This window comes from Boleophthalmus pectinirostris, unplaced genomic scaffold, assembly GCF_026225935.1.
Source record: "Boleophthalmus pectinirostris isolate CB_2022bp ecotype Guang Dong unplaced genomic scaffold, ASM2622593v1 HiC_scaffold_4, whole genome shotgun sequence".
In the NCBI taxonomy this organism is placed as follows: domain Eukaryota; kingdom Metazoa; phylum Chordata; class Actinopteri; order Gobiiformes; family Gobiidae; genus Boleophthalmus; species Boleophthalmus pectinirostris.
In genome coordinates, this window is record NW_026571353.1 from 35,448,486 (window position 1) to 35,470,201 (window position 21,716).

At 42.2% G+C, this 21,716-nt stretch overlaps 1 protein-coding gene across 1 annotated transcript in view; it reads left to right on the forward strand.

Annotated features, from left to right (window-relative positions):
* Nucleotides 1-21,716, forward strand: part of pdlim5a (PDZ and LIM domain 5a) — a 209,212-nt gene that overhangs the window by 180,183 nt on the left and 7,313 nt on the right. The window contains 5 exon segments of the mRNA XM_055161738.1: nucleotides 1,916-1,992; nucleotides 15,947-16,045; nucleotides 18,118-18,289; nucleotides 18,291-18,311; nucleotides 19,023-19,203. Of these exon segments, the coding sequence (XP_055017713.1) occupies nucleotides 1,916-1,992; nucleotides 15,947-16,045; nucleotides 18,118-18,289; nucleotides 18,291-18,311; nucleotides 19,023-19,203 (550 nt within the window).

Below are 21,716 nucleotides of genomic sequence, written 5' to 3' on the forward strand. Positions count from 1 at the left end.
GACACTTCAGTTCTGGTTTAGTCCTGGTTTAGTCCTTCTGGTTCAGTCCTGGGATCAGTCCTGGTTTCATCCACGTGTGTCGCGTCTCCCCAGTGGCTCTTTGGCCTCACCTGTTGAAAACCACTGCTCTGTGACACGAGTGTCAAACTCATTTCACCAAGGGCCACATGTGGATCATGGTCGTGATTAAAGAGACGGTTAAGACTCTAACAACTATCAGTATGTTACAAATGAGAGTCTGACTTTGATTTTTCATAATATTTATTTAAGTTTTGAATATTATTATAATATTGAATTGATTTGATCTATTGACAAAGTGAAAACATGCACATTACTCCTTCAGTAACAGAGCAAACTTTAAAGGTTGTATAGAGGATTTTCCAAGGAAGGAGAAATCCAGCGACTGTTTGTCCTTTTTCAAATGTTGCGCATTGCGTGAAACCACCCCCCCTCCCCTACAGCTCCTACGTAGAAACACCTCCTCCCTCCTCCTCCTTACGCCAGAAACAGGTTTGTTTACAGCCGGTGCTGCACATGACTTGTAAACAACTAACTACAGTGTTGGTTAGGCAAGACAGAGAAGTGAGGAGCGGGGGGAGCGGGTGTGTGGACATTTCGTTCGCGGACGAGAAGTGAGGAGCAGGGAGAAGAGCGGAGCAGGGAGAGAGGAGAGGAGAGAGGAGAGGGGAGCGGTGCGCGGAGATTCCGTGCCTGGAGAAGTGAGGAGCAGGGGGAAGAGCGGATCGGGCAGCGGGGAGAGGAGCAGGAAAGGGGTGCAGAGAAGGTTGCGCGGAGATTCAGTGCGAATGAACTAGCTACAACACGCAGCAGCAAGCGGACTCTTTCTTTGCCTTGAAAATTACGTTTTCAGACATAGGATATCGCTTTCGTGTCCTGAAAAACGTTTGTCTCGCTCTTGGAAATAAAGTACGTTTTCATAATAAGCAGAAGTTTCCTGTCCAGGAGTAATTTGTGGACCAGTGCTTCAGTCTTTAGACCCTGCGTCTGCTTCAGTCGCACCATCGCTGGAATGAATCTTCAAGAATCACCTTAGTTTGGCTTCGCTGCTTTTCCCCTTGTCTTCTTCTTTCAGCGACCTCAAAAACGGACTTTCTTTTGCGGCGAACTGCTCCTGGATTCTTGTCGCCATTGCAACAAACTTTGTGCGAACTGTGAGGAAGATATATGTCAAAAAAAGCCGCTAAGAACTGTTGTGTTGGTGGAGTAAACAGCGTCTGTGCGTCTTGCGTCTGTGGACTGCGTGACAGTCGTACGTAAACCACGTACCGGCGGCGCAGACAAGTCAGTTACGCTAGAAACGTAGGGAGATTGATTGACAGCCTGTCAGCTCACAGATAACGAGGCAGTGTCGTTATCTATTGGCAAATGTTTAGCCCCACCACGTCCAGAGTTGATGAATTTTTATTCTCTTTTTTTTGGTCATCATAATTACAAGGCTACTGCACCTCTATAATCTATCATTGACAATTTGAAACAAAAAAAAATCCTCCATACAACCTTTAAGTAAACTTAACAGATGATGAACAACAAATAAACAAATATGAATAAATATCATATAGATATATAATCCTTATGTCTGAAAGCTGCTGACCTGTAGTTTTGATCTTTACAGTCACGTTCTGAAATGCAGGGATTCTTATATTAGTTTAGAAGTTCATATTTAAGTCTTCTCTCAAATTGTAATGCTCCAGGATGTTTCAGATGTGAACAGAATCCTAATATTAACACATGAAATTACAAATCGTGATTAAAAAATGTTGGAAAATTGCCCTTTATTTACAGTAGTTCATCTGTTGTTCTAAAGATTGGTATGTTGACATGTATTTTTTTGTCCTGCTTTATTTACATTGTGATAAAAATGGCCCCTTAGTTACCGTTTGTTGTGTCTCCACAGTGAGGACGTTGCTGAGCCTGCGGTGAACAGCCACGACTCTGCGGTCATCAAAACCATGGTCAAGAGTCCAGCTCCAGGTGAGTGTGTTTGCGCTCTGTTCTCTCCGTGTCACTAAAGACTGTACTTCTGAAGCTTTGGGAAAGGTTCATTCTGTTTTAAACTTATTTTATCAGACATGTCACGTTCTGGTGTAGTGATGTGTCTTATATGATGATTTATTTGGTTTTGTCGGACAGTAGAGGAAGCTTACGCCCCCTACTGTTCATACACCTTCTCCAGGTCTGCATCCCACGTCCGTCCAACAATAAACGAGCAACGGAAGAACAAGCAGAGCGGTGAAATTCTGAAACCGGCCAAATCCGACTGGAACAATGTCAGGGTCAATGTCAGAGAAGCCATCGAGATCCGCAAAACCAGGTCCAAGGGGCATAAACCGAGACGAGGGAGAGTACACTTTATCACACACATAGAATAAAGGGGTCAGACAGTAGGGGGCGCAAGCCAGAGTCCGAAATATCGTGATATCGAATGGTCAGAGTTCTCCCAATAATATCGTGGACCGTCACAATATATCGGATTACGAGTTTCTTTGCTTAAATTAAGAGTTACGGTGCAGCAATAACTAAAAAAACGACAGAGGGAACTACATAGACCATGATCCTTTGCTCCATTTCAATGCAGACGACAAGAAGCCGTTAAAGGTTGTATGGAGGAATTTTTTTTTTGTCAAATTGTCAGTGAAAGTTTAAAACATCATTACAGAGACGCAGCAGCTTTGTAATTATGATGACCAAAAAAAAAAGAATGAAAATCTATCAACTGTGGACGTAGTGACGCCAGATAAACATCAGCCAATAGAAAACGAGGCTCCCTCATTTTCTATTGGCTGTTAGATCGTCAATCAAACTTCTTACGTTTCTAGTGTAACTGACTCGTCGGCGCGCGGGGATTTCGTGGTTTATGCGGCGGTTCTTAGCAGGTTTTTCAAACTGTCGCTTCCTCGCAGTTCGCACAAAGTTTGTTGCGATGGCAGACGAGAATCCACGACCGGTTCACCGCAAAAGAAAGTCCGTTTTTGAGGTCGCTGAAAGAAGAAGAGAAGGGGAAAAGGAGCAAAGCCAAACCGAGGTGATTCTTGGAGATCTCGTCCAGCGTTTACGCAAACGAAGCAAATGAAGGGTCTAAAAACTGACGCGTCGGTCGCTAAATTATTTCTAGACGGGTCACTTCAACAGTAATTCTGAACACACACTGGCTGTAAACAAACGTGATTTCTAGAGTAAAGAGGCGGGAGGAGGTGTTTCTACTGAGGAGCTGTGGAGGAGGAAGGTGGTGTCACGCATGCACGACATTTGAAAAAGGACTGTCGCTGTATTTCTTTTCCCTTAAAAAATCCTCTATACAACCTTTAACATTCCACCTGGGACCCACCCGTGCCCATGATAAAACACACATATTAAAAGATTCAAATTGAACCACTTTTTTTTTCCGATGCGTCATTCTAAGCAGAGCTTAGCTTTTACATATCCAGGGTTATTAACATTTGAGAGAACAAGACTAAAATTGTACTTTTTAGGTTCTATATTATGTTAAATTGACTTTTGAGAGCTTTAAGCCATGTTAAAATATGTTTTGTTTCATTCACACATGTTCAGTGTTGGGAGTAACAGATTACATGTACCAGAGTTATGTAATCAGAGTACAAATTATGAGTAACTGTATTCAGTTACAGTTACTGTTTCAGTGAGTGGTAATTGGATTACAGTTACTTTGTTGAAATAAATGGATTACACAGCGATATTTTCCTGTTTTCACATTATTTTTATTTTATTTTATTTATTTTATTTTTTTCGGTAATTCCACTCATTGCTGGAAACTAAACCAGGTCTAAACCAGGACTAAACCAGGACTAAAACCAGGTCTAAACCAGGACTAAAATCAGGTCTAAACCAGGACTAAAACCAGGTCTAAACTAGGACTAAAACCAGGTCTAAACCAGGACTAAAACCAGGTCTAAACTAGGACTAAAACCAGGTCTAAACCAGGACTAAACCAGGACTAAACCAGGACTAAACCAGGACTAAAACCAGGACTAAAACCAGGTCTAAACTAGAGCTAAACCAGGACTAAAACCAGGTCTAAACTAGATCTAAACCAGGACTAAAACCAGGTCTAAACTAGAGCTAAACCAGGTCTAAACCAGGACTAAACCAGGACTAAAACCAGGTCTAAACTAGATCTAAACCAGGACTAAAACCAGGTCTAAACTAGATCTAAATCAGGACTAAAACCAGGTCTAAACTAGATCTAAACCAGGACTAAAACCAGGTCTAAACTAGAGCTAAACCAGGTCTAAACCAGGACTAAACCAGGACTAAAACCAGGTCTAAACTAGATCTACACCAGGACTAAAACCAGGTCTAAACTAGATCTAAACCAGGACTAAAACCAGGTCTAAACTAGATCTAAACCAGGACTAAACCAGGACTAAAACCAGGTCTAAACTAGATCTAAACCAGGACTAAAACCAGGTCTAAACTAGATCTAAACCAGGACTAAAACCAGGTCTAAACTAGATCTAAACCAGGACTAAAACCAGGTCTAAACTAGATCTAAACCAGGACTAAAACCAGGTCTAAACTAGAGCTAAACCAGGTCTAAACCAGGACTAAACCAGGACTAAAACCAGGTCTAAACTAGATCTAAACCAGGACTAAAACCAGGTTTAAACTAGATCTAAACCAGGACTAAAACCAGGTCTAAACTAGATCTAAACCAGGACTAAAACCAGGTCTAAACTAGATCTAAACCAGGACTAAACCAGGACTAAACCATGCTGCGAGGACTGTGCCTCCTCCTCTTCTATCAATAATATTTTTAATACATTTAAGTATCCTCGTCTTTTGCTTCTCTACAGCAAATCAAGTAATCCAAAGTATTCAGATTACATGACTCACTTTAAGTAATTTAATGGATTACGTTACAAACTACATTTTGGGGTATGTAATCTGTAATCTGTAGGGGATTACATTTTAAAAGTCACCTTCCCAACACTGCACATGTTTGAGTAACTCTTTATTAACCTCAAAATGCTCTGTTCCTCCTTGAGACGTCATGCAGTTTTTAGTTTTAGTTTTCAAGTTAACAAGTTCCTTTTCCAGGGTTGAAATGATCCAAATCCAATCCAAATCTGAGCTCACTGTTCGAATCCAGGGTTGTGTTTAAAAGTCTCAACAAACAAAGACGCCAAGTGAGGAGTGAATAGGCAATAGTAAGAAAGTGAAATATTCATGTGCATAGGAGAGAAATCTGTGCATATTTGTCTGTAGTTGAGCATAAAATAAATATTCGTAAAGTCTCGAATGAGTCCAGTTGTAGACAAAATGTGTTGTTTGTATTTTATCCATCAGTTTACAAATTGAAAAGTTACGACGTCAAGAATTAAAATCATGAAATGAAACGATTGAGCTTTTTTCAGTACAAATACAAATTCACACACGTGACTCGACTGTCATCACTTCACAGGCTTTATTTACCAGGACTAAACCAGGACTAAACCAGGACTAAAACAGGACTAAAACAGGACTAAAACAGGACTAAAGCAGGATTAGAGCAGGACTAAAACAGGACTAAAGCAGGACTAAAACAGGACTAAACCAGGACTAAAACAGGACTAAAACAGGACTAAAACCAGGATAAGAGCAGGACTAAAACAGGACTAAACCAGGACTAAAACCAGGGACTAAAACAGGACTAAAAACAGGACTAAAACAGGACTAAAACAGGATAAGAGCAGGACTAAACCAGGACTAAACCAGGACTAAAACAGGACTAAAACAGGATAAGAGCAGGACTAAAACAGGACTAAACCAGGACTAAAACCAGGACTAAAACAGGACTAAAACAGGACTAAAGAGGACTAAAACAGGACTAAAAACTAGGACTAAAACAGGACTAAACAGGACTAAAACCAGGACTAAAACAGGACTAAACCAGGACTAAACCAGGACTAAAACAGGACTAAAACAGGACTAAAGGACTAGGACTAAAGCAGGACTAAAAGGACTAAAGGACTAAAGCAGGACTAAAGCAGGACTAAAACAAAAAGGACTAAAGCAGGACTAAAACAGGACTAAAAACAGGACTAAAAACAGGACTAAAGGACTAAAGGACTAAAGCAGGACTAAAGCAGGACTAAAACAGGACTAAAGCAGGACCAAAGTAGGACTAAAGCAGGACTAAAACAGGACTAGAGCAGGACTGAAACAGGACTGAAACAGGACTAAAACAGGACTAAAGCAGGACTAAAACAGGACTAAAGCAGGACTAGAGCAGGACTAAAACAGGACTAAAGCAGGACTAAAGCAGGACTAAAACAGGACTAAACAGGACTAAAGGACTAAAGCAGGACTAAACTAAAACAGGACTAAAAACTAAAGGACTAAAGCAGGACTAAAACAGGACTAAAACAGGACTAAAGCAGGACTAAAGCAGGACTAAAGGACAGGACTAAAGCAGGACTAAAACCAGGACTAAAACAGGACTAAAGCAGGACTTAAAGCAGGACTAAAACAGGACTAAAACAGGACTTAAAACAGGACTAAAAACAGGACTAAAACAGGACTAAAACAGGACTAAACTAGGACTAAAACAGGACTAAAGCAGGACTAAAACAGGACTAAAGCAGGACTAAAACAGGACTAAAGGACTAAAGGACTAAAGGACTAAAGGACTAAAACAGGACTAAAACAGGACTAAAACAGGACTAAAACAGGACTAAGCAGGACTAAAACAGGACTAAACAGGACTAAAACAGGACTAGGACTAAAACAGGACTAAAACAGGACTAAAAAAGGATTGAAACATGACTAAACAAGGACTAAAACAGGACTAAAACAGGACTAAACCAGGTCTATAACTGGACTAAACCACGACTAAACCAGGACTAAACCAGGTCTAAACCAGGTCTATAACTGGACTAAACCACGACTAAACCAGGACTAAACCAGGTCTAAACCAGGTCTATAACTGGACTAAACCACGACTAAACCAGGACTAAAACAGGACTAAACCAGGTCTATAACTGGACTAAACCAGGACTAAACCAGGTCTATAAACCAGGACTGAACCAGGACTGAACCTGCAGGTACCCGACTGGGTGCAGGACTCTGGCGTAAGCTTCTATTACTTTCAAGATTAGAATAGACAAATTTAAGTCACAGTTTTACACAAGCGCGAGATCTACATTTAAACCACTCTTAAGTTTATAAATTGTTTTAGCCGTAGGTGTTGGACGGCTGTAAGTGAGGGTTGTTTTGACGGAGGAGGACACAGCGGCTTTACTTCAGCGTTTGTTTGTCTAAGAGTTTATCCCATAAAGCTTTGCAACGTGATCTCACTATCTATTTTTAGCAACTAGTGAAGAAAGAATAACACTTTTCACCTTCATGTACACTCGGTAGCTTTATTTTTCTTTACTTTTTTTACTCTTGTTAGAGGTAAATGGTGCTTTTGAGCTTTCACACTTCACTCTGATTGGTCAAATACTCCTTAATTAATTAAAATGAGTGCAGGATCGCTTCAGACTGACAAGAAAGAAACAAAACACAACTTTGTTAATGATAAAACATTTTTCGCATACAAGTATTTAGTTTAGTTTTAAAAGTTCATTTAAAATACGATGCAAATTCTTGTTTGCGTCTCAGAAAGTGACGCGAGAACCAGTTTTCCCCATTGATTACATTGTACTGTGAAACGAAATATGTAAAGTAGGAATGTAACGATAATCAAAATATTGTGATATCGTCTCTCAGTAATATCTTGGACCATCACAATATATGGAATTACAAGTCTCTTTGCTTAAATTCATTGTTATGGTGCAGCAATAACTAAAAAAACAGAGGGAACTACATAGACCATGATCCTTTGCTCTGTTTTGGTGCAAATTACATGAAGAAATAACAGTTCTAAGCTTTTTAAAAGTCTTGGCAAGGCATTTTTAGAGGTTAAAAAGGTGCATATTCACAATTTTGTTAGCCTCCACAAAATATTGCAATAAATACTGGACCGTGAGATGTTTATCGTGAAAATATCGTACCGTGAGATTTGGATATCGTTACATCCCTATGCAAAAGGTAAATTCCCAAATGTTGAACGTCATTTCTGCCGTAACTAGAACCATCGCTTCTTGTATTACAACAAAAACATTCACGTGACTGCCTCTATCAGTATTAAATATGATTGGCCTATCCACCTTATTCTGGAATTTTCTAAGAGCGCTGCCATCATTATTCGGGTTATTCTGGGGTCGTCGATCTTGACAGCAAATAAATTTAGTCTGGACTACAAAGCCGTTTTAAAGCCCAACCAGAGAATCAGTACAGTTCAGTGTGACTTGTTGAAAATTACACAAATATACTAACTTAATGTCACGTTTAAGATCCAAAACGTTTCCTAAATTCTCCATCGACGTGAATGGGTTTAACCGGAAGTGCAACCACAAAAAAGTGCGGTATAGGAGCGTTTTGAGACAGAAGTGGGCGGGACCAAATAAGGTGAATAGTATGTGATGTAATCTGAAACCCAATGATCAGTATCGTAATTTCCGGACTATAAACCACTACTTTTTTCTCACACTTTGAACCCTGCGGCTAATAAAACGATGCGGCGAGTATACGGACGGATTCTTTGTTTGGCACATTGTTCATTCATATATACGGTTTATGGTTTGGTGGATACATGCAGCAGTGCAGAGTGCAGAAAACGCCGCTGTGTGTGCGGGTAACATGAAGTTGCTACACCCGCTCGTGATATTGTCAGCGCACTCAAACAGTTTATCGCCGTGTGATGAAATAAGTTATGATGCTAAATGCTGAACATGAACATTAGTGACGGGGATACGTCTTACCCGTGTGTGTAAATGACGAGAAGAAACGTCTCAAACTTCAGTAGCCGCACATCCACTCAAACCTGATTGATAGAACTAACCCCGCCCCCGAGAGAGTCTGAAATCTGCTGAAATCCTACGAGACACTGACATGATACAGAGGCTCTTTCTGCAGGAGACATGCGCAGGCAGAGACAGGGTGGATGCGCTGAGGAAGATGCTCGTATGATTGTGTTTTGAACAGTTATTTTGAGCTTCATACACACACCCTCCTCATGGAAAACACATGAAGAAACGGAGATGATGCACTTTTTAAGTTACGGCGATTGATGTGGCTGTGGGAGATGGAAACAGAGCTGCTGCACGTGAACTCGACATCAGTGAGTCGATGGTGAGATTCTGATGACGACAATGTGACGAACTGACAACAAAAGACTTCAGAGGGATTAAAGTAGGGTGACCATATTTTCGTTTGTGAAAACCCGGACACCTTACCGGGGGTGGGAGGTGGGGTCTCGACATTGAGCTACTCTCACTTCGCAAACTGTGCACCTGGCCTCCCACGTGTCCTGACCGGGACGGAAAGCGGGGAATTTCTTGTACAAGTCATCGTTAAATGTGCATTTGTGCTTCGGCCTGTTGCAGACTGTTTGTGTCTGCTCGCTCCTTCTGAGTCACAGAGAGCTACGAGAGACTTTCAACTTTTAATGAAAGAAAAAAAACCCGGACATTTGCATCACTTTATGAAAAAAAAAACCCAACACCCAGGACAGGATGCAAAAAACTGACATGTCCAGGGAAAAACGGACGTTTGGTCATCCTAGATCAGGGGTGTCAAACTCATTTTGGTCCGGGGGCCGTATCCAACCTACTTTGATCCCAAAGGGGCCAGATCAGAAAACGCATGTCATATAAACCCCAAAAATAACAATAAGTTCAAATATTTATTATATTTATTTATTATAAGTTTATAATATTATGAACAACCTGAAACTTGAAGAAAAATTCAATTTCAACACAATGTTTTAACATGAACTTGTTTTGCAAACAGGAATAAGTCAATTTTTCTTGGAAAATCCTGCACTCGGCTCCACTTTTCTCATGTTTTGACATTTTGCTGATGAGGGTGTCACGGTCAACAGTCAAAACGATCGTCCTTTAAGAGCGTTTGGAAAGAGACAAGTCTTCATTTGTGCTGCTCTGGTGGGAGGGGCCACGTACAGAGACGCTGGAGACACTGATATGCTCAGCACCGCAGAAAATTACCAATATTTTAATAGAAAATATAATTAAAATATTTTAGTAGAAAATCACCCAAGGGCCACATTAAAAGTCTTGGAGGGCCGGATCTGGCCCCCGGGCCTTATGTTTGACACCTGTGCCCTAGATAAAAGCAGACGGCCCGAACTTTAAAACGTTCTTGAAGACGTTGACACCTGGCTTATATTCAGGTGCAGCCGATGTATGTACAATTTTAAAATTTAGTTAAAATTTAGTTGATGTGTCTTATAGTCTGGAAATTACGGTAACTTGTTTTAGATCAAGACTATGGTTTACAATGAGCAAAATGTAAAATGATGATCTACTTGTACTAGTTTATTTCTAAATACCAGGTAAAAGCACACATCTTTTCTTTAACATGTGCTTTTTAACTGCGATTTAATCCCAGTGTAACCGTCGGCGCGGTATATACACCCATGTGGGATATGTTTAGTTTTGGATTACACGGGCACATCCACAGATCTTGCATAACGCGGCGGAGTGAACAGAGCCCGTGTGTTTGACTGAGACTGCCGCCGTGTACCTCAATGTTTTCACTAAATTAACTGGCAATATAATCACGCCGCGGAGCCCCTACTGTTTTCTTAGCATAAGTTACGGCGTTCAGAATGTCAGCTAACCCGCAGAGACGCTAAAAATAACTAGCTTATTTAGAACGCAAACTCAATCTGCTTTTATGGCCGATTAATAAACGTATACCTCCGCCCGTACGAGAAGGTCCAGAGGTGTAAAAGTGATTTATAGGAGCTGGGGCTGGTGTTTTTGCAGGCAGTTACAGAGTTAATGTTCATGTGTTGCGTTGGTACAGCGGAACTATTCTTCAAAATCTACTTTTTTAAGCTTTTAACAGTGTATTCTGTAAATTTTCTGGTGGAGGGTCCGTCAAATGCTTTTGGAGATGATGTTGCTTTGTCTGGATTGTTTCACAGTGTAGTATGATATTAAACCTTTCTATCTTCATGGAGACCAAACCAGACCAGGTTACAGGTCAGATCTGTGGAGAGGCGACCTCGCTCACAGTCAGAATGCCTGTTGTTTGAGCTATAAAACTACATGTAATTTAATACGTGTAAAGTGCGGCTGTTTAATGTCATACTGACAAACATTCCAGGCAGAGGTAATGACATATCCATAAAAACAAGGTGAACGACCCTAATCCCAGGGTTCTACAGTCATCGAAATCCTGGAAAAGTCATGGAATTTTGTAAATTCAATGAGAGTTTTGGAAAAAAAAACATGGAATTTTAGTATCTCTTTCATGTAGCTACAGCGTTCTGTTCAGATCTCAGGAGCTCAGCAGGGCCGGACCTGGTTTGTACTTGGACGGGAGACCACTGGGAAAATCAGGTGCTACAGGGAGGTGCCAGTCATAAAAAAAACAGTCATTGTGTCCTTAGGCAAGACACTTCACCCACATTGCCTAGTATGAAAGTGATGTGTTTGTGAGTAGTGATGGTGGTCAGAGGGATTGATGGTGCCAACTGGCAGCCGTGCTTCAGTCAGTCTGCCCCAGAGCAGCTGTGGTTTACCACCAACGGGTATGGAGAGAAAGAATAATAATGCATCAGTTTTATATAGCGCTTTTTTGGACACTCAAACACACTTTACAGAGCATTGTTCATTCACTCCAGACCTGTTGGTGGTAAACTACTGTTGTAGCCACAGCTGCCCTGGGGCAGACTGGCAGGAATGCAGCTGCTAATCTACGCCATCGGCCCCTCTGACCACCACCATCACTCACACACACACCACTGTCATACAAGGCAATGTGGGTGAAGTGTCTTGCCTAAGGACACAACAATGACTGTTTTTTTTTAAGACTGGCGCCCCCTGTGGCTCCTGATTTTCCCAGTGTCTCCCATTCAAGTACTAACCAGGCCCAGCCCTGTTGAGTTTCTGAGATCTGACAGGATCAGGCTTTGACAAGAAGGTATGGCTACAATATAATAATGAATAATGCTCTGTCAAGTGTCTTTGTGACACATGTCTATGAAAAGTAAAAAACAAAAAATAAACTTACTTACTTAATTTCTCATGAGGCTATTATGATTATTTCTGAACATCTGCACCTTTTGTTTAAAAGAGACGACAGTAAATGCACTGACAGAATTCTGAATGTTAAAAAACTATAATCCCAAACCACAAGGTGAGTGGAAAGAGTTAACATTTCATATTTAGCCCTAAAAGTCTGATCAATTCTATACATGTAGGTGCGGTAAAGTCATGTAAAATTCACTTTAGGTCATGAAAAAGTCATGAAAAAGTTTTGAAATTGTGTCAGTGAAAAAAAAGTGGGAACCTTGTAAACCAACGGTGTCCAAACTTTTGTCATCAAGGGTCGCGAATCAAAACACAGATGAAGTGGAAGGCCATAGTCTGGTGATCAGTACAGACAAGAATGTATATCTGTGCATTTGTAAGAGGTTGGAATGAGCCACAAGGGCTTTATTCATACTTAGGTCTTCACACAATTTGGCATTTATTTTTTACCATGATAGATTTTCAAAAACATGTGGTTAAAAAGTACTGCTTAATGTAACACGGGCCAATTCACCTGGAAGCCTGAGGTCCAAGGAAAATTTGTTTTTGCTCCTTTATAGTTATTTTTCTCATTCACCCTTTCGAAGTTGTATTTCGAGTGATTCGTGGATGTTTGAATCATCTTTATTCTCCAGTATTCGAGACATATTTGCGCGGATCTACTCCCTCTGTACTTCTTTCTAAAATTTTATTTTGTTAATCGCTGATACACGTTAGATTCGGCAGCATCGCGTAGTCATTTTGGTAACAATGAAAAATAAAATCTGCTACTTACTATTGTGTGATGTGCAGTTACCCATCGGACTGTGACGTCTACGCCGATGTCAGCTCTACGTCTTTCTTTTATTAAGTCGTTTTAGATGAATATTGCGATTTAAAATGTCCAAATTACAACATAAGGATCCACACGTGTCATAGATTATAACAATAGCGCAGACACAAGCACTTTGAATATGTGATTTTGCTGTAGACTTCTTGTTTTAAAGACCTTGTACCTGATTTTTCCTACGTACTTGAGCAAAACTTTTCTTTCTCCAGTACAGATATATTGTATAAGCAGCTCTTGAGGTCAAACCGTGTCAGCTGTGGACTGTCTAATAAGAAAGAATTTCACTGTCAGATAGTAGTCGTTTACAGTCATGGCAAATGGCTCTGGTCTCTGAAAGTTGTGATAAGTGCTTATAAACTCACCGTGTTGAATAATTATGATGCTCTGAATGCATAAAGTAAGCGAGGAGGAATTTTGGAGCGCTGCAAACTGTTTAACATGAACCAGTTCTGTTTTTTGACGTTTTTAAGGCAGTAAAAATGAGGCACAGCGCCTTTAAGCTGAGAGCCCATTAAAGGTCCGTGCTCTGGCGCCGTCCCCTCCTCACACACACACACACACAAACCCACACCCAGACACACACAAACACCCAGACAAACACACACAACCCCACACACAGAAAGATAATATTGACCAGAGCGAGAGGAGGAGAGCTCGGACTCGGAGCCAGAGCACCGCAGACGGTGAATGTGACCGTCCTCTGTGCGCTCGCTGTAGGTGGGATACATGTTATCGACGAGTTTAAGAGTTGAATAGACGAAAAACAGATACGTTTAATGTCGTACTGCAGAACATTCTAGAAAGCAGTTTCATCTTCATTGCGATAAAAAGGTGACGGACCCCCACGCCAGAAAAATTACCGTATTTTTTGGACTACAAAACATTCCAGAGTATAAGTCGCACCAGTCAAAAAATGTGTAACGAAGACGAAATAAACACACCATATTTTACGCACTATTAGTCGCTCTGGATTATAAGGCGCACTGTCATAGAATGGTCTAGAATGGGACTTTGTTTGTGGCGTTCACGGTGACTCTGGGCTTTGTTCAGTTGTGGCGTGTAGGGAGGGTGCTGTCTGTGACCGCTGGATTGTCGGCGTGTTCGCAGTGACTCAGTTGTTCACTTGTGTCTAGAAGTGACACTTTGCACTCGCTTTTTCGGTTCGTTCCTCCGTTCCGTTCCTCGTCGGCGTGGAGTGATGAGTGTGTCTGTGGGTGTTTGTCGCTGTGCGGTCGCTGTCTTGCTCCGTGTGTGTTTGCGTGTTCTGCGGGTGGTGCGGCTTTGTAGTTTACGGACACCCGAGTGGATTCGTGTATAGGGCGCTCTGGATTGTGGGCCGCGGGGTCGCTTTTTGACGGGGTTGGAGGCTTAAGAGCGCATCTAATAGCCCAGAAAATACGGTATATAAGTCGCACTTTTGGGGGGAAATTTCTTTGATAAAATCAGACCAAGAACCGACATTTAGTAAAAACAATAGAAGAGAGAACAACAGACTGTTAACGTCACATATGAACAGTTCTTCAGATAAACTATAACATAAACAACAGAACAGAACAAGTTTAACAAACTCTCCATCTCACTCCAAATCACTAAATCCATTCAATTCTTCAGCCTCGGTGTCACTTCTGAGCAACTCCACGACCTCCGGAGGTAAACAGAGCGCCGCTTCCTCTTCTGTGTCGCTGTCGTCAGACTCAGCATCAGTTCCAGTTAGAATTATTCGGGCCTTTCTGAATCCCGACAGGATGGTTTCGGTGTCACTGAAGTCCAGGCTTTGTCCATCCATCCAGTGACTTCCAGGAAAGTTTCATGGTTCATCCTCCTGGTGTCACAAGTTTCTCGCTCACTCCAATCTTTCTTTCTGTTGCTCCATTACCATTTTCAGCTGCAGATTTCACGACGTGCAGTTTGTAATCTGCAAAATCAGATTTTCTTTTTGGAGGCATTTGTGTTCAGTCTTCTCAGTCGTCTTTATAAGTTTGTTTAAATGTAAAATTTTCAGTGTTACAGAAGTAATGGTGCGATCGACTGACATGATACAGACGGGACAGAGGCTCTTTCTGCAGGAGACATGCGCAGTAGAGCCAAGTGACAGTGGTACAGGAGGAACAGGAGCAACAGATACTGACACACAAGACTAGAACCTCTCGCCGCTTCAGTGTGAAAACTTTAATATATAAGTCGCACCAGAAACACCCAAACCATGAAAAAAAGTGCGACTTCCAAAAAATACGGTAGTCCTGTGTCAGGGTGGGCACTATTATCATGTGTTAGTGGTGGTAATATCCTGGTGGTCCTCGTCTCGTCTGGTCTTCCTTCTCCTGGGGATGTGTCCAGACCTGCGAGGCGTTCAGGGACACGGTGGAGACTGGAGCTCTGAAAGGATGTTGTGACAGGAGCAGTCAGTCACAGCCGGGATCCTGCCGGTCTGTAGAGAGAGGTCAAAGGTCACATAACTCGCACACCTGGAGCAGACAACACACATTGGCTTTGGGACGCCGTCAGGAAACCAACGCCTCGCCGCTATTTCAAACAAGACACACTTTAACGGACGTGGACCAAACATTTTCTCCCTCAGAAAAGTTTTTAGTTTCATTAGAGATGGTGGTGTCTGCGTTTTACGTTTGTCAATTTATGGTCAAAGTTAAGGTGAACTTTATTGTCCCTGTAGGAAAATGTGTCCCGTCCTTCAGTGTCTCTGGGTTAAAAATGTCAAGAGCAGGGATCCTTCTTCAGAAAATTTAACTTCTCAAATTTCAGACATATACGAGGGTCGTGCACCATGGAGGCTTCGCACATCTATTTTAATGAAGAGCTGGTCAGAGGCGCAAAACAGCCTCGAAATCTGATGAATAACTGTATAAATGTGTGGTTAAGATTCATAATAAACCGTAACAATATCACCAGTGTCCTATTCTTGCAAAAAAAAAATTATTAAACTTTGAAAATCTAATGACATATACAAATATTTGTTTGCTTTTCAAAATTCTTCAAGGTGCTGCTCCTCCTCTGAAGGCTTTCGTCTCACTGAGTTCTGAAAAAACATCTCGAGTAACGTGCTCATCCTCCAGAGGAAAGAGCACTGTCGACAAATGTAAGAGCGCACTCACCAGATCCTCTTTTTCCTCTGTCGCTGTGAGTCACTGGAATCATTTGCCAACAGAGATTCAAACCTGCACAGGTTTTCAAATGTTTCCATGTCTGACAAAGAAATGGCTGATCTCTAAACATGCTTGTGCGCTTTACGGATGAGTGTGATTTGAATGATTATTAGAATCATCCAATCGTCCTTCCACGGTGGTTGGTCTCTCTCCCTCTCATCCAGCTCAGGTGCGATTTCTGTGCAGTATCTTTGCTGTTCTTACTACTGCACTTTTCTAGACTGAGATGTTTGATGTTTTTCCCGGTATCTGCTGTAGCCTCCTCCAGTTTGGGGGTTACAGGCCCGAGTGCTCCGATCACCACGGGCACCACTGATGCCTTCAGTTTCCAGGCCTTCTCTAGCTCCTCCTTGAGCCCCTGGTATTTCTTTAGTTTCTCATGTTAATTTTTTCTTATATTATTATATCGCTTGGTGTCGTGATGTCCACCACCACGGCTCTGCTCTGTTTCTTATCCACCACCACTATGTCTGGTTGGTCCATCATCCTGTCCGTCTGTATGTGGAAGTCCCACAGGATCTTGGCTCGGTTGTTCTCCACGACCTTTGGAGGTGTTTCCCACCTTGAGTTTGGGTCTCCAGCCCGTACTCTGCACAGATGTTTCTGTACACTCTGCCCGCCACTTGGTTCTGTCGCTCCATGTTTGCTTTCCCTGCAGCATCTTACACCTGCAGTTCTGTGCTGGACTGTCTCAGGAGCCTCTTTGCACAGTCGACACCATGGGCTGTGCAAAAATGGGCTACTGGAACATGGAGGAAATGGGCTATATATATATATATATATATATATATATATATATATATATATATATATATATATATATATATATATATATATATATATATATATATATATATATATATATATATATATATATGGGGTTAACACAGGGTGAACAGGGGGCATGTGTTTGTGTTGTTGTTTGTATATATATATATATATATATATATATATATATATATATATATATATATATATATATATTTTTTTTTTTTTTTTTTTTTTAATGTTGTCTCTGTTTGTATTTGCACACTGTAACCCTGTAAGTAATATCTGTTTTAATTTATTTTTGGTCAGTTTATCTCTATACACTAAATCTGTATTTTAGTATTTGCACCAACCTGCTCAGAGTCGACAGGTGTAAATGATCATTCATGCTATAACCTGCACCAACATCTTTTCTATGATGAAAAATCTCTGCAAAATAGTTTTACTTTTTACTCTTTAAGTGCATTTTTTAAAATACATACTTTAATACTTTTACTTAAGTAGCTTTTTTTCATGTAATACTTTGACTTTTACTTGAGTGACATTTTGGTCCTGTATCTTGTACTTCTACTTAAGTGACAAAATGAAGTACTTCATCCACCACTGTCTAAAAATAACCATCTTATTTATAACACAAACTCAGCCTACTTTTATGGCAGATTAATAACACCACCTATCACAGGGCGTCGGACTGGGAGGGTAAAAGCTGCTGTTTACCCAGCGCCAGAGCAGGGAGGGGCCCTCACAGAGTCTGTAATGTGTATTTTTCATTAGACAACATGTAATGAAGGGCCCACCAAGATGATTTGTACCCCGGTCCATAAATTGGTGCTACACCCCTGCCACCTACGAAAAGATGGTGTAAAAGTGATTTATAGGAGCAAGGGACTGGTGTTGCAGGTCTTGTTTTCAAGGCCATGTACCTGATTTTCCCTTGTATTTGAGCAAAATCTGTCTCTTGAGGTCAAAATAAGTCTGCTGCGTGTCTGTATTCAATTAGAAAGCATTACATTGTCTGATAATCTTGCAATTCACCTTTTTTCTCTGAAAGTTGTGAAAAGCACTTACAAACTCACTGTGGTGAATAATTAGGATGCATGAGGTAAGTGAGGAGCTTACTTTGAATCACTGCAAACTGTTACTAAACTAGACGTATATTTAAATAAATTGCCAAGTTTCTTTCACTTGTTTTGGAGAGATAAACGTTACTGAGATCTATTCTTCTTTGTTCCCAAAGGTCATGGAGCTCAGACGGGTTTGGTGACTCCCTCTTTTGGCATGAAGGGGAAGAGCGGAGCACCCAAAGGCCCTGTGCCCAGCAGACCCATCCCTCAGCCCCACCCAAAGGACCAGGACACGCTGGTGCAGATGGCAGAGCACTACCCCGCGGGCACCCGGACGCCCATGTGCCCACTGCAGCATGGTCATCAGGTCAGGACCACGCTCTGTCTTTAACGCACTTTCACAACACTTTACATCAAATTCATCTCATGTTCAGTCCTTTTTCTGATCCTTTGGTGGGTTCACACTTTTTTGTTCAAACAGACAGGTCACTAATAAGTTCCGTCGTCTCACACGCATCAGTGAAATAAATAAATCTGACTTGACGATCTTGTTTGGTTCTGGTTGGAGACACGGTGGAGGACATGGGACCAGACTGAGGTCCCTCTGTGTAAAAAATACACATGTAGATAAACATCTGGATTTGCCAGTAAAGTTACTGCGTGTTTACTCAGTGTGCGTGTTGTTATCTCCTCATATCTTTGAGTTATATAGTCCTGTTACCACGGCGATAGGCGTGTAAGTGTCGCTCATGTGACCCTGTGCTCCAGTTTTGAACACGCGTGTAACTGCAGCGTCTCTGTGTGATGTGAGCTTTAGACACACTTCACAGCAGTCTGCAGTCTGCACACACGAACATGAACACACACGAACATGAATAGACACACATGACCAGACACACAGCGCTGGACTGTCCCTGTCTGACCTGTTTCACTGTACACAAGTTATGGTAAATATTTTTTTTGAAGTTTTGCATCAGATAAGTGTCAGTTTCTGGGAAAAAAAAAGTATCCTCGAAATCAGGGGACTTGTTACTTTTTCTTATTGTGATTTAAACTCTGTTCTCGTGTTGTGTTGCAGAGGGCCCTTCCTGGTGGCGATGGGGCGCTCCTGGCATAAAGAGGAGTTTAATTGCGCCCACTGCAGGTCGTCTCTGGCGGACATCGGCTTTGTGGAGGAGCAGGGCTGTGTGTACTGTGAGCACTGCTACGAGGAGTTCTTCGCCCCCACCTGCAGCCGCTGCGGAGCCAAGATCATGGGGGTAAGAGACACATACACAGACTTCAGTGGCTCTGACAGCAACCTGGGACCGGGCCTCTGTCTGGGCACAGGGTCTGGTCTGTAAACGTCCTATATGACTCAAAATGTGAGCTTCAAGTCACGTTGTAATGTTACCTCCTCAAAAACATACCTGGATTTGTGTTTTGTTTCATTCACACGTTTGAGTGACTTTATTATTAGTCTGTTTACATCGCTAAAGCTCAGAATCCTTGTGATGTCATGAAGAGGAAGTTTTCAAGTTAACAGAAACTTTTTACTACCCTGATTCATCAGCCGTTTTCACTTTGTGGAAACCGTCTGACGTCGCAGCATTAGGATTTGTTCGCTTGACTGTTTTTTATTTAACCAAGCGTTGCTTTGCTAAGGGCTGTCCGGTCCCTGTATGACCGGAGCAGGAGCTGTGTTCATTGCCGGCAGTAAGTCAGACCTGTTCCCGGTGCATGTTGGACTCCGCCAGGGCTGCCCTTTGTCACCGATTCTGTTCATTGTATTTATGGACAGAATTTCTAGGCGCAGTCAGGGGCCGGAGGGGGTCCGGTTTGGGGACCACAGGATTTCATCTCTGCTGTTTGCGGACGATGTTGTTCCTGTTGGCTTCATCGAACCAGGACCTGCAATGTGCACTGGGGCGGTTTGCAGCCGAGTGTGAAGCGGCTGGGATGAAGATCAGCTCTTCTAAGTCTGAGGCCATGGTTCTCGACCGGAAAAAGGTGGCTTGTCCTCTCCGGGTGGGTGGAGAGTCCCTGCCTCAAGTGGAGGAGTTCAAGTATCTCGGGGTCTTGTTCACCAGTGAGGGGAGGACGGAATGTGAGATTGACAGGTGGATCGGTGCAGCTTCAGCAGTGATGTGGTCGCTGTATCGGACCGTTGTGGTGAAGCGGGAGCTGAGCCGAAAGGCGAAGCTCTCGATTTACCGGTCAGTCTTCGTTCCTACTCTCACCTATGGTCATGAGCTCTGGGTAGTGACCGAAAGGACGAGATCGCGGATACAAGCGCTCGAAATGAGTTTCCTCCGCAGGGTGGCTGGGTGCTCCCTTAGAGATCGGGTGAGGAGCTCAGTCACACGGGAGGAGCTCGGAGTAGAGCCGCTGCTCCTCCACGTCGAGAGGAGCCAGTTGAGGTGGCTCGGGCATCTGTTCCGGATGCCTCCTGGGCGCCTCCCTCGGGAGGTGTTCTGGGCATGTCCCACCGGGAGGAGGCCCCGGGGAAGACCCAGGACACGCAGGAGGGACTATGTCTCTCGGCTGGCCTGGGAACGCCTCGGGGTTCCCCCGGAGGAGCTGGAGGACGTGTCTGGGGTGAAGGAAGTCTGGGAGTCCCTGCTTAGACTGCTGCCCCCGCAACCCGGCCCCGGATAAGCGGACGAAAATGGATGTATGGATGGCAAATGTTGCTATTTGGTCGTGACGTATGTAATGCACCAAATCCTGTGAAGAAGGGCAATAAATTCTTTAGCCCTTGATTAAATTCATTAAACATTCTCTTTGTTGCGGCTTTAAATCCTCGATCTCTGAAATTGTTGCCAACACAGAATGTATGGCTTCGTCTACAGCAGGAGTCTCCAACCTGTTGCTCGGGAGCTACCAGTTACAAGTAGCTCGCCCAGGTATTTCTGAATTATACATACTGTGCTGAATAACTCAAATTTGTTTGATTAAATGCCTATTTCTTTTGTAAATGTATAATTTTGATGCCTAACATTTGTGCACCGATAACTGGATATTGGGTTATGTTTAATAGACACCTAACTGTACCTCATCTTCAGCTTACCAAGGCTCTAATATTTACAAAATTTCTGGCAACCACTACAATTAGTAGCTCTCTGGCATTTTTGTTTTATAAAAAGTAGCTCAAAGAAGGAAAAAGGTTGGAAACCCCTGGTCTACATCCATCTCGACGCTTTGTTTCCTGTTGTGTCGTACCACAAAAGGGACACAGACAGACGCTTGAGTTTGAGTCATGGCTTCACAGCTCACAGCTGATTGGCTGGTGGTTCTTGCAAACCGTCTAATGTATTCCAATTCCTGACCTAGTCACTGGAGAGAAATGGAATTGAGCGGAGGCACTAGGTGGCACCCACCTGGCTACTGTTTTACCAACAAAAATAAGCAATTCTTGGGCTGAAATAATCCAAATGATCCTAGTGAAGGTGTATGGAGTTTAAAAACACAGTGGAGTACTTCCTGTTTTACTACATGACGTCACAAGGTGTTTGTTTGAGAGAAGAACTCAGCCTAAATCTGCAGGGTTTGTGTGTTAAACATGTGTGAATGAAACAAAACACAAGTCCAGGTCTGTTTGTGATGAAGAAACAACATTATAACACAGAAAATTGCGTAATCAGGGCCCTTTAAAACATATTTATTGTACAAGATAAATAAATGATATCAAAAAATCACACACAAAATTCTAAAATTCTAAAACTTCATTCACTTTGCTTGTGTGTGTATAGTCTTAACATGACTTAAAACTACTGAACATCTCATCACAGAC